At 45.1% G+C, this 14,055-nt stretch overlaps 1 protein-coding gene across 1 annotated transcript in view; it reads left to right on the forward strand.

Moving 5' to 3' along the window:
- The first annotated feature begins 312 nt into the window (after positions 1-312).
- Fkbp9 (FKBP prolyl isomerase 9) overlaps positions 313-14,055 on the forward strand; it is a 50,471-nt gene continuing 36,728 nt past the window's right edge. The window contains exon 1 of the mRNA NM_001007646.1: positions 313-650. Coding sequence (NP_001007647.1) covers positions 430-650 — 221 coding nt within the window. The 5' untranslated portion in view covers positions 313-429. The remainder of the gene's footprint in view (positions 651-14,055) is intronic.

Here is a 14,055-nt window from a genome sequence, read left to right on the forward strand (position 1 = left end):
CAACTCAAAAACATCCTGAGGGATGGTTCCAGCCTGTTTATTGTGTACAGTAACTAAGTTTTTAAAAAGACTCCTTTTAAGTTTCCTTCCTTTCCCAGAGCAGCAAGGGGAAACTGGATCCGCTGCTACGTAGGAGTCTCCATAGCGTCTCTTGGGACCCTCCGTGCTCAGGCGCGGGGCCTGGCAGTCGGAGCGGTCGTCTCTAGGTTTCTGGAGGAGGGGAGGGCAGAGGAATTCCTAAGCTCCAGTGTCCCGGCCGGTCGACGCCCCTAGGGCTGGGCCGGGCTCCTCCCCTCCGCCCCGCAGGGGGCGGACGCGGGCGGCGGGGGGCGGGCGCTGAGACCCGGGGCCAGCCGGGAGACCTTTCCACGTTTGCATCGGCGCGGCGCGCCCAGCCTTGCCCCTCGCCTCACTTTTTCAGGCCGCGCGATGGCATTCGGGGCCCGGGGCTGGCGGCGCTGGTCCCTGCTCCTGCTGCTGCTCTGGGTGACCGGGCAGGCGGCCCCCGTCTTGGGCCTGGCTGTGAGTTCGGAGCTTCAGATCCAGCGGAGCTTTGTGCCTGACGAGTGTCCGCGCACGGTGCGCAGCGGTGACTTCGTGCGCTACCACTATGTGGGGACTTTCCTCGACGGTCAGAAGTTCGACTCCAGGTAACCCGGGTCTCCTCACTCCCCAAGAACCTCTACCAGCCCGCCCCTGCCCCCTCCACCGCCCTCCCATGCCTCTGGAGGTGGGCTGAGCCTTCTGTCCCTGACCACAGCGGTAGGTGGGACCTTGAGATTGCGGACCCGACAATTCCTCCTTTTCTTTCTGCCCCGACAACGGCACATGTTTTTCAGACTTGTAAAATGGCCACTCAGTGAGACCTCCTAGAATGGGTGATGCTTGCCTGCTCTCTTGGTGGTCCCTTTTGACTGGTCCCTGAGTTTCACCCCTGGATTGTCCAATCAACCTAGCCTTAGCACTGACCACTGGGAGCGGGAGGAGGTAGGTGTGTCCCATAATCACAGCCACTGTACTGGACTGTTGAGATGTTAGGCACTGGTCTGTTTTGTATATATATAAATATGCATGAGCTCATTTAAATCTTTGGGGAGTTACAAGAACCTTGTGTTCCTTAAAAAAAAAAACAAAAAACCAACGAAGGAACCAAGACCAGTGAGGCTTGTGCAAATATTGAATTGAGGCGATGGGAATTCAAATGCTGTGCCTGTGTGTAACTCCTGTGCCCCCCCCTTCCGGCTTTACAAAAAATGCGGGAGAGATGGCCTGGAGCAGCCCAGTGGCTTGCCCATGTAATTTGTTTTTAAGTCTTCAGCTCACTTCAGTTGCGGCTGCTATTACTAACCCTGGGCTGTGCCCTCATGGTGAACCAGCCATTGGGCAGGGGACTGCTGAGCCTCTGCTATGTGCCTGAGTGGGCTTATGTATGTACAAACACAAGCAGCCACACTTGTCTTTTTTGAAATTCCAGGTAGTGAATCTGTAAAAGCATTTTAGTTTGTTGGTACTATGTGGCACGAAGCAAGTGCTTAGATACGGTCATCCTTAGTGCTAATTGTTTTTTGGGACACATAGCAAGATTGAACCCAGGACTGTACATTCTAGCCAGGCTCTCTATTTCTGAGTTATATCCCCAGACCTAGTCATACCGTTGTTTCGTTGGTAGTTTTTATACCAACCCAACTTTATTGGGGTATTCCCACGCTGTGCCGTTCTCCTAGAATGTATAGCGCTCCTGAGATGGCTCAGTGGTTAAGGCACTCGCTGACAAGCTTGATGACTTAAATTCAGTCCCTGGGACTCTCACAGTGGAAGGAGAAAATCGAATCCCACAAGTTGGCCTCTAACCTGCACATGGATATCATGGCATTCCTCCTCCCCCCAAAATACATAATATGTAAAAAAAAGAAAAACCCTGAAAACATAGATTATATGATATTAAGTTCTTTTGAACATACATTTTATTTCTTTCCGATGTATACTCAGGAGTAGAATTGTTGAATCAAATGGGATGTATGTGTGTTTGGGTTTTTGAGGTCCAGAATCTGAAAAGTAACTACAGTTGTTTTCCATAATTCACTCACTTGTCATTCCCTCCGTCAGTGTTTCTAGTTCTTCATGTTCCTTTTTAACATTTTTGTTGTCTTTTTAAAAATTATATTTTCCAGCTGTGGTGCACACCTTTAATCCCAGCATTTGAGAGGTAGAGGCAGGCAGGTTTCTGTGAGTTGGAGGCCAGCCTGGTCTACATAACATGTTCCAGGATAGCCAGAGCTGCATAGCAAGACTCTGCCTTACAAAACCAAACAGCCAACCAACCAACCAACCAACCAACCAAACCAAACCAAAAGACAAAAAAAAAAAAAAAAAAACAAAAAAACAACAACCCCCCCAAACATTTATATTTATTTAATTAGTTAGATTGTGTGTGTGTGTGTGTGTGTGTGTGTGTTTATGCAAGCTCGAATCTACACCTATACATGCATATGTATGCCACAGTGCAAACAAAGGTGGAGGTCAGAGCTCAGTTTGCTGGTGTTGATTCTCTCCTTTTACTCTGTGCATCGTGGGGATTGAACTCATCGAGTAGGGCTTGCTGGCAATCTCTGTTCCTGGCTGCGCCGTATTGCTGACCCATCATTAAGGTTTTGATCTTCATTTCCGTGAAGCGGTTGAGCATCTATTCATCTGCTCATTGGTTATTTGTATGGCTTTCATTTGTTCCTTTCATTACAAAGTAAATTTTTGCTTGAACTGAGGATAATTAATAATTCCCATTAGAATGAGTTCTACTCTCTCGGGATAATTAATAGGACAGTGGGAGAGCAATGGTACAACCATAGCATTTACGCACTGTCTATCCTTACGAGTTCTAGTCTTACACACTCCTCTCTGAGACTGTCATTTAGTGCAGGCAAGTAATTACAAAATATGGATTCGGGCACAAGAAGAAGAGCAGAGCCTGCTCTCTTTCACAAGAGGCCATACCTAGTTTTACCCTGGGCCTTCACATATTTTAATTATTTCCATCTCAGAAGAATTCTCCTACTCTCAGAAGACAGCAAGGAAGATATCTCATTACAGAATAAGAAAGTAAGGCTGAGAATATCCAAATGAGTTGCCCAAGGCACCTGAGAATTGGGTGGTCATGTGGGATCTTCATGCAGGTGGTTTATGACCATAATCTGTGTTCTGTAGTCTGCCGTAAAAATGGTGGAAGAAAGGCAAGAAGGAGTGAACTCAAATAAAAGGTTTAACTCTATGTTATGTGTGTGCAACAGGTGGGTGGTCAGGATGGAGTTCCTAGATTGCAGGGATAAGCCCCAAGGAAGAGTCAAAAAGAGCTTCTAGGGAGAGCTTAGGAGCAGAATTTGGTTGGGGAGGTAGTATGGCTGGTAGAAGGGTGTGGAGGGGGTGCATGGTGTCGTCAAATCGAGGCCTGGTTGGTTCGGTGTCAGAGTGGGGCAGTGACAAGTGGGAAAAGTAAGAGGAGGCTGGAGGGAAAGATTTAAAAACATTGAATAGACTTTAAAAACTCTTCATTGACATAGAATTATGCATATTTATTGGAAACAATGTAACAGCCAGGAGTCGGCCAGCTTTGGTGAGACCTTGCTTTCTGGCTGTTGAGGTTTGAACCTTGTAAGGACAGTAGAAAGACCTTGAGCACTTTGAGTTCTGGCCTCAGGGATCAGATTTCCCTTTCAGAAGTGGGTGCCAACAGGAGACAGACTGTGAAGGGCAAGCCACAGAGGAGCTCTTTCACAGATTCCCTCTCAGGTCTCTGATCCTTTGGAATGTGTGGAATGTTAGGATATGAGGGTGAAAGTCTCTTTTTAATTTTAAAAAAGTTTTTTTTAATATTATTTGTAATTATGTGTCTGTGTGTGGATGTGGGCACATGCATATCCACTCTTCCCTCAGAGGCCAGAGTTGTCAGATCCACGAGAGCTGGAGTTACAGGCAGTTGTGTGCTGCCTGACATACTGCTGGGAACCACTCCCATGCCTGCTTAAAGAGCAGTGTGAAATTTTCCACTAAGCCATCATCTCTCCAGCCCAAAACTTTGATGGCCTTGTACAAGGTGTGTGTAGAGAGGAAAACTCTAGGAGTTTGGACGTTAGCTGCCTTGGTGGTTTTGCCAGAAGAAAATGGCAACTGTCAGGCTGATGAGATGGCTCAGTGGGTAGAGGTGTTTGCTGCCTCTCCTGATGACGTAATGCCCCCACCCCCAATAACTATCTGTTAACAAGAGAAAGAAATTGAGGACTTGTGCTCATAAGCAGTAAGAGAACCTTGTACCACAGGTTTTGGGTGTTGTTGTTGTTGTTGTTGTTATTGTTGTTTTTTGTTTTGTTTTCTTTTTCTGTGTCTCTGTCCGACACTTGAAGCCAATGGTACTTTTCTGCATATGGGCACTCACAGCTACAAAGATGATTAGGACCAGCAGCCCCTGACTGCTGTTTGGATGTGACTTTGTTTAGCCACTGTGGGCCTGTTAATGTATTCCTGTGTCCACTGTGGCAGAGGCAAGCTGACAGCGGCTTCCACCTGGTGGTGTTGTGGAGCCCCTAGCCTTCCTTCCCAGCACCATCTTTAAGAGTTCCAGTGCATTTCTAGGCATGAGAGGAAGGGAAACAACACTTTGGAGTGCTCTGATTTCTTTCTGGGACTAAACCATTTTCATTATTCTGGCAAGAAAGTCCTCTCTCTGGTTCATTCGCAGCCTTCATGTCTGTGATACCCACTGCATGTAGGTAGGTCAACTTGTGCTGCTCTAAGCTTTCTAAAACTAAATGCACCCAAATCGCCCACAGAGATTGTTACACAGTTTCTGGTTTGCTAGCTCTGGGGGTTTGGGTCCAAGAAGCATTTGCCTTTAAGACAAGTTCCCTACTGGTCCAGCTGTCTAGAAGATAGGACTTTGAGAACCATTGCTCTCAAAGAACTAAAGATTTGATGAAGCTCATCAGTTCACTATGTTTCCATTTAGTCACCCACTGCTTATTCATGAAACAGACACTTACTGAGTAAGTACTCTTCCAGGTTCTGGAGAGGTGGTAGTGATTAAAACAGAATCCCTGACCTTATGAAGCGTACATTTCTACTGGAAAAAACACACATTCTCTAAGTTATGCAGCAAAATAGTAGTAGTTGAGAGCTATTGAGGCAGATAGAGCTGAGGGAGGCTGAGGAGGGGGATGAAGCACGGGGCTCAGACAGGTACGATTACCTTGGTCATCTGGATAATAAATAACTTCTAGACTCCGTGCTAGACTCTCTGTGTCTCATATAAGTCACCTGGCATACAGAGACTGCCAAGCGAGGGGCAGACATCCATGCCTCTGCCAGCTCTAATGAGAAGGGGTTTTCTGTCTGCTGGGGAAGGCTTTGTGGGGAAACCTGATGCTTGAGATAGATCCTGAGCATGGACTGGATTTTATTTCTTCAATGTAGAGCGTGTGCTTAAGAGAGAAAGAGGTGTGTGTAAAGCTTAGGCATGAACAGTATCATGATCAAGGAACAGAGAAAAGAAAAAAAGTCCTTGATAGTTGGATCAGGAGACAGGAGCCCTAGACCTGCTCAGGTGTGGAGGAACTGTTCCATAGAAGTCCTGGTAGCTATTAGAGGTTTTTGTGTAGAGGAGTAGTATCCAGGAGTTCTTCCGTGGATAGATTATGAATAAGGGACCCTTACAATTAGTCTCATTGCAATATTATTTTGCATAATTATTCAATTGAGTTTCTAATGTTGGGCTGCAGCAGAATAGACACAGAGAAAAGCCATGCCCTTGTCACAAACCAATTCCAGCTGACTAGAGCAGAGTGCAGAAGGAATTTGTTGGAATCGTCCCTGCTGCTGTAAGAAATTCCAGAAACATGAGTTGATGACTGTCTTCAGATCCCCAAGGGACTGACTGCATAGGAGGTTTTCTCAAAAGAAAGCCAGTTCTCCATATGGTACCCAAGATTAACCAGACCCTATCTCAAGTCCGGATTCCTGGGAGAGAATTTGGTTGGTTGCATTTGGGTGAGGTGCCTCTTGTATGGCCATTCAGCTATAAACCTGTTTAAGATGGGACCCAGGTTCATTGCTTCAGTAGGCCTGGTCCTCTGAGAAGAGCCACTGAGCTGGGTAGCATCTGGGTGGACTGGGAGAAACGATTAGCAGCTAGTCTGAGCACGCTCACACAGTGAGTGTAAGGTGGCAAAAGAGTTGATGCTAGGGTGCTGCCAGTGAGGTATGAGCCCGAGGGCGGCATCTGAATCAGGGGAAAGTACTCTTCCTATGAAGGTCCCTTGAGGCCACTGGCAGGTTGACGAGCCGCCCCACCCTGGGATGATATATTGGCAGGGCTTTGTTTCTGTCGGGCAGTGCAGGTTACTATGCATGCATATGAATGGCTAGACTTGGGTGTGTTTTTCTGACCAAACCCTTGTTAAGAATTATCTATGGGAACGCAACTTTTTAATTTGTGCAACTGCCTAAGAGTAATACTTTTTAACAGAATGGGACAGCTCGACTCTGCTTTGAAGCGTTTCCTTAGTATTTTAATGTGCTGGAGGTCATCCCGTGTCCTGCCTGCTTGTTCGTCCTTCTCTTCCTTCATTGCAACCTTCTTTCATTTTTCCATCTGGGCAGTAGACAGGTAGCTTGCCAGATCATTTACTGGTGCCAGGTCCCATTCGCTGCTGGTCGACGTGGCTACTTGGGAGAAATACGCTTGCACAATGCGTCTGGAGGCCTAGCCACCTCTAGGAGTGTGTATGGTGCAGAGAGTGGGAGGTCGGGAAGTCAGACCTTGCCTGCCTCTTTGGGCCTGCAGCTGGATCCGTTCTCAGTGGAGGGATGTCTCCAGGGCGTGGGACGAGTCGCCCTGCAAGGAGAGTTTTAGTTCACTAAGGGCGGCTATGTCAGGGCCACAATTGCTATGTGAAGCAGATCCCAGGTGAGGCAGTCTTGGATATTCTTTTTTTGTGTTGTTTTGAGATAGGGTTGGGAGGATTCTCTCCATCCCAGCTGGACTCAAACTTGATATCTTCCTGTCCCAGTCTCTAAAATATGGGCATTGCAGGTGTTTGTCACCATGCTTGGACTGTTTATTTTTGAGATAGGGATCTCCCAGTGTCACCCATGATTGCCTCAAGTTCATGGGTTCTAGAGATCTTCCTGCCTCAGCCGCTGGAGTGGGTGGGGCTGCTGTACCAGCCTGGGTAGTCTCTATAATGTTCAAAAACATTGTTGTCAGCTTTTAATGGTTTAAACAGAATCTTAAACTAGAATTTAAAGTAAACTCTTTCTCCTAGTTGATGTGTATAATAGAACTAAGAGGTGAATTGTCTGCGTCCTCTGGGATGGCCATTTCTCTTTTGTCTCTGGATCTGAAATAAGAGTGATTTCAACAAAGAATGGTACAAACACAAGCCATTTAATTTTAGTTCTAAAAACATTTATTTTTAACGTTTATTTATGTGAATTGTGCACCGCGTGCATATAGGAACCTTTAGAGCTCAGCAGAGAGCATTGGGTCCCCTGGAACTAGAGTTACGAAGTATCACGTGGGTAGGGGGAACCAAAACCAAAGCTTCCTCTCTGCTAGAGTAGCAAATGCTCTTAACCATGAGCCTTCTTCTCTCCAGCCCCATGAATTTATGTAAAAAATTAACACAATACATAATATAGGCTGGAGGTGTAGCTCAATGGTAGCAATGTAAGGCAGTCTTTTTTTCTTCCAGAGGACCCAGGTTCTATTTCCAGAACACACATGCTGCCTTACAGTGCTCTGTGATTCCATGGGATCTCATGCCCTCCTCTTCTGGCATTCATAGACACCAGGCACACATGTGGCACACATATACATGCTGCAGAACACTCATACATATTGTACTGACTGGTTTTGGGTGTCAACAGAGAAAGGAGCCTCCCTTGAGCAAATGCATCCATGAGATCCAGCTATCAGGCATTTTCTCAATTAGTGATCGATGAGGAAGGACCCAGCCCATTGTGGGTTGTGCCATTCCTGGGCTGGTGGTCCTGGGTTCTCTAAGAAAGCAAGCTGAGCAAGCCAGGGGAAGCGAGCAAGTAAGCAGTACTCCTCCATGGCCTCTGCATCAGCTCCTGCCTCCAGATTTCTACCCTGTGTGAGTTCTGACTCCCTTTAGTGATGAACAGCAATGTAGAAGTGCAAGCTGAATAAACCCCTTTCCTCTCTAACTTGCTGCTGCTGCTGCTTCTTCTTCTTCTTCTTCTTCTTCTTCTTCTTCTTCTTCTTCTTCTTCTTCTTCTTCTTCTTCTCTTCCTCCTCCTCCTCCTCCTCCTCTTCCTCCTCTTCCTCCTCCTCCTCCTCCTCCTCCTCTTCCTCCTCTTCCTCCTCCTCCTCCTCTTCCTCCTCTTCCTCCTCCTCCTCTTTCTCCTCTTCCTCCTCTTCCTCCTCCTCCTCTTCCTCCTCCTCCTCTTTCTCCTCCTCCTCCTCTTCCTCCTCTTTCTCCTCCTCCTCCTCTTCCTCCTCTTCCTCCTCCTCCTCTTTCTCCTCTTCCTCCTCTTCCTCCTCCTCCTCTTCCTCCTCCTCCTCTTTCTCCTCCTCCTCCTCTTCCTCCTCCTCCTCCTCCTCTTTCTCCTCCTCCTCTTCCTCCTCCTCCTCTTTCTCCTCTTCCTCCTCTTCCTCCTCCTCCTCCTCTTTCTCCTCTTCCTCCTCTTCCTCCTCCTCCTCCTTCTTCTTCCTCCTCTTCCTCCTCTTCAGATTTATTTGTTTAATGTATTTAAGTACACTGTAGCTGTCTTAGACACACCAGAAGAGGGCACTAGATTTCATTATAGATGGTTGTGAGCCACCAATTGGTTGCTGGGATTTGAACTCAGGACCTCTGGAAGAGCAGTCAGTACTCCTAACTGCTGAACCATCTCTCCAGCCTCCCCTAACTTGCTTCTTGATCATGATGTTTGGTCAGGAATAGAAACCCTGACTAAGACACATATTAAAAACATTTTAGAAGAATGTGAAGCCATGGATTTAATTCCAAGTATAATGAATAAATAATAGTGATATCTATCTATCTATCTATCTATCTATCTATCTATCTATCTATCTTGGTTAGGTAATTTTATAACTTAAAATTCCAGCTGCCCAGCTTCTAAGATCTGAGCAGGGACACCTGGACAGGTGTGTTCTCTAGTTGCACAGTGGACTTCCTTCTGTCTTGCTCCAGCCTTTCCAGGTTCTAGGAGGCCAGCCTGATGGGTCTTTGGCCACATCCTATTTTATAGACTCTTTCTTCTGTGACTTTTCAGTAAGATCCACTCTGTTCTCCTATTAGCTTTCAATTCTCCCAAGTTTTATTGCCATCCATGGGCTGTTTTGACCATCTTTACTGTCCCCTTAATCCTTTTGAAGGGGAGGTATATGTGACTTTATGGCTTCCTTTTACTACTTGTTCTTCGGTTATTTATTTTTAAAGAATTAGCTGTTTCTAAAGATTACATGTATGCGTTTGGGCTTGTATTTGCAGGTACACAAGGAGGCCAGGTGTCAGATTCCCTGGAACTGGAATCACAGATGATTGTGAGTCACCCAACTGGGTCCTCTGCAGCAGCAGGATGAGCTCTTAACCACTGAGCCATCTCTCCATCCCTTGTTTATTTATTTTTATTACCTTTTCTAGAGGTATGGTCTTGCTCTGTAGCCCAGAATGGCTTTAGTCTTCTCACTTCAGTTTTTCCACTGCTTGGATTCAGGCGTGCACCAGCCCACAGACTTGGCATGTGTTCCTTCAAATGTTCTCTTTTGCTATAACCTTGCCTAATCCCGTATTCAGAGGTACAGCCCATTACCCCATATTCAGAGGTACAGCCTATTACCCCGGACACTATAGGAATAGAGATACTAAGTGCTTATTTATGTTAAGTAATATGTTAGAAAATAATGTATGCTTCTGTATAGACAATTTCCTGAGTCGAGTATGATGGGTTTTACTTATTTTCAGTAATAGTGCCATGGCTGGATCTTTTTGTTGTTGTTTGTTTTTTTCTCTTTTTTGAGTCAGGGTCTCAAATTTGCTGACTTTGACTTCTGATACTTGTGTCTCCACCTCCTGAATATTGGGAATCACAGGCATGAATCATCAAGTGATTCTTGTGATGTTGGGGATGGAGTCCAGGGCTTCCTGTAGCTAGGCAAGCACTCCACTGCTGAGTTACATCCCCAGCTCTAGGTAGACAGCTCCAGCCTCAACTTTCTTAAGTGCTAATTTAATTTTGCAGCATAATAAAGTCACTTCCTTCTTAGCTCTGCTACTACACTGTCCCCAGTGCTGTTCTGTATCTGCACACATCTGTGCACATAGCCCCTTTGCTATTGTTCTTTCAAAAACAAAATTTACCAATGTAACCATTTAAACATTTATGCAGTAGTAGTGTGAATTACATGCATGTTGGTATGCAGTGGATCTCTAGGGTTTCTTGTTTCTTAAAAGCTCTTACTCTAGATGCACTAACAGTTCCTCCCCATTTTCCCTGCACCCCAGTTTCCTGATAATCACACTTTACTTTTGTTTCTATGAGTTTAAATTGTTTTTATGTTTTATTTTTGAGACAGGGTCTCACAATATAGCTCAGGCAGCCCTGGAGTTCAAACTTTGTGTCTTTCTGCCTTAGCTGGTCAGGTACTGGGATTATAATGTCTTGTGCCACCATGTCTATTTCATGTACTTTGTGGAACCATAACATAGTGTTTATCTTTCTTGGCTAGTTCATTTCACTTAATGAAATATCCTCAAGATTCAGAGGTAGTGCATAGCGTATTATTATTCTTTTATTTTATTTTCTCCATTTTGTGTAGTTTCTCCCCTTTGTCACAGATGGATATTTTGTTCGTTTCTGTTTCTTGGCTGTTACGGATCGTGCTGTAGTGAACATGTTTATGCAGATATCTCTGCCAGCATCTGTTTTTAATTCTTTTGGATAAATGGGATTCTTGGGGCTTCGTGCACTTTTGAGTTAACTTTTTAAAAATGGATTCTCTTTTCTGTAGTAGTCGGATTGCTTTCCATTCCCACTAATGGTGCACAAGGTTCGCCTTTCCCCACCTGAGTCTGTGGGAGAGACGTTTCAGGGTCAAACCTCAGAGAGGTTTGCATATCTTTGCTGCTGTTCTGCAGGTTGTCTTTCCATCCTGTCTATTATTTCCTGCACTGCGAGGACTTTTTAAGTCTGCCATAATCCCACTTGGCTAGTTTTGCCTTAGCAAGCCTGTGCCTTTGGTGCTATCCAAGAAATCATTGTAAAATCAATGCTGAGAGGCTTTCCCTGTGCTTTCTGAGATGGAGTTTAAGGATAAGCCTAAGCTGGCCTCTGACTCCTTGATCTTCCTGCTTCCACATCCCCATCGCCGGGATAATATGTGAGAACTGCCATGCCTGGTTCCAGGTTTTATTTTTAGGGGTTTTGTAGCTTTGGGTCTTAAGTTTATTTATGTCTTTAATGGGATTTGCATTTAATGGCAAAGACACAACTTTGTTCTTTGGTATTTAGATAGCTGTAGTTTCTGACACAGCTTTTTGGAGCCTAGAATCTCACCACCTCGTGATCTTCTCCACCATCCCTTGATCGTGTATGAAAGGATTTACTCCAGACTCTCTGTTCAGTTTCATTAGTTTCCGTAATTAAATGTGGGGCACACTGTTCTCATCACTGTAGTCTTCTACAGTTAAAGATCAGGAACTAGAGGGTTCCTGCTCTTCTCTCCTAGGATTATTGTGGCTACTTGAATTGTTGACATTTCCAGATGAATTTTAGGATCTTTTTCTCCTGCTGCAAGATGCCAGTGGGAATTTGGTAGGAATTGCCTTGGCTCTGTAGGTTGCTTGGGTCCTGCAAGTGTTTTAATGAAATTGAGTCTTCCAATCCATGAACACAGGTAGGGTGTCTTTATTTTCATCCTCTTTAATTTATTTTTTGCTTACAATTATTTTAATATTTTTACCATGTGCGCACATGTGCATGAGTGTGCAGTGCACACATGCATGTATGGAAGTCAGGGGATAACCTGCAAGAGTTGGCTCTCTCCTTCTACCATGCGGATACTGGGGATCAAACTCGGGTCCTCAGTCTAGGTTTTAAAGTCCTCAGGTCCGTACCAGGGAGGCTACCTCGTCAGATCACTTCCATTTCTTTCAGCAATATTCCTCTAATTTTCAGTGTGTGATTCTTTTGTGTCTTTGTTTAATTCCCGGCAAACATTTTTTTTTTGCCTTTGTAGATAGGATTGTTTATTAACTTATTATTTACTGGTAGAAGGGAAACACAGCTAATTTTTGCTTCTTGACTGTATCATGTAACACCGCCAAAGTCGTTTATTAGTTCAGAGAGAGCAAGCGAGTGACCAAGCTCTTTAGGGGTTTTTACAGTTTCTCGTGTGAGCACAGGAACACTGACCGTTCTTCTCCGTAGTGTGGATACTTCTACTTCTTTGTCTTGCTGAATTTGCCTTGCCAGTTTTTCCAGGACTTTGCTGAAGAGAAGAAGGAACGAGGGCATTGTTAGTTTATTTCTGATCACTGGGAGAACGCATAGGGTTTTTTCACCATTGAGTATAATGTCAGCTGTGCACAGTCCCTTCGTCAAGCCTTCCTGGAACTGCCTGGTTGGGCGAGCCATCTGTTTCCTGTAGGACCCCAATTGGGACATCTATAAAAGGTGTGAATGAGCTGGACAGTGGGACAGGCGGCATAACTTCTTATTCCAGCATTTGCAGAAGTGATTTTCGCGATCAGTTCTGGGCTTGATGCATCACACGAGTTTGTTTGTGCCAGTTGCCATGATCAGCATAAATCTATCTAGGCAGTTTTTCCAAATAGTCAGCCCTTTAAGCAACAGACAGCACTTAGAGCCTGAGTGCGTATAACACATTTCTGCATCATTATTCCTAGTGCTATGCAATCATCAAAGGAAGGGCTGATCGTCAAAGGAATTAATAACACTGTGAGTCTCCGGGGCTTCCAGAGCCTGTGCCAGGAGGCGAGACTTAGATAGGCATGGATTCTAACATCTTTGTTTTTTTCCCACTTGGCTAACTTTTTGAGCTTGGAAAAAAAAATTAACTTCCAGGGAGCCTGAATGTCTAAGCATTACACAACACAACCTGTGTCGTGGGAGAATTATGAGGATTCAAGGATTAGAAGGATCCAAGCTCTTTGTGAAGAGGTCACTTTGCTTCTGGGCCTAACACATAAGAAATGCTTGGTAAATAGTAGAAAGGGGCCAAGGATAAATGGGGAAAATGTGCACGGGGACTTTATCTGTGGACAGAGAAGGAAGGTTAATATGGGGGAGAGTGAAGAAGCAGAGATAAATAACACCAAGGGTGTTTGAAAGAGCCATTGAGCAACATGTTAGTATATGAGCTTCCTTAAAAATATATAATACTTGTGTGTGTGTGTGTGTGTGTGTGTGTGTGTGTGTGTGTGTGTGTACTTCCCGCAAGAGTCTATGCGTTCATTGGACACGAATCCCAGTGCCAGAGTGGGAAACCTCTAGCAGGCTGTAGGTCAGAGGAATGCATGGTACTTCTAAACCAATATGGGCTACTGCCATTTTCCTTGGTTTCTTTCCAGAATTTGAAGGTAAGACTTGGTTGCTGAAGACACTGCCTACGTCAGGACACAGTGGAGTAGAGCTGCATTGACCTAGAAGGAGGGTGTTGTGCAATCTGCCAAGGGAGGGAAGCAGTCAGTAGCGCTAACCAGTTGTAAAGCTTACAAACAACAGCGATGACCAGCCTGAGAAGATATTTCTAGTGGCGCATTACTGACACTTTTTACCTTGGGGGTGACCAAGAGCTGTCTAGTTGGACTTCAGGCTTGCGCGACAGGAGGGGATCTTGCATGGTAATGTAAAGCTAGCCAATTACTTAAGGCTGGAGAGGTCATAGATGTGAGAGAAGAGCCTACTACCACCATTTTCCTAAACCAATATAATTTCTAATTGCACTCTAAACAGTTACCTTTATACTCACAATTGTAGATCTCACACCCTATCATAAAAGCCTCCCCTCCCCAA

The sequence above is a fragment of the Rattus norvegicus genome, chromosome 4, assembly GCF_036323735.1.
Source record: "Rattus norvegicus strain BN/NHsdMcwi chromosome 4, GRCr8, whole genome shotgun sequence".
In the NCBI taxonomy this organism is placed as follows: Eukaryota; Metazoa; Chordata; class Mammalia; order Rodentia; family Muridae; genus Rattus; species Rattus norvegicus.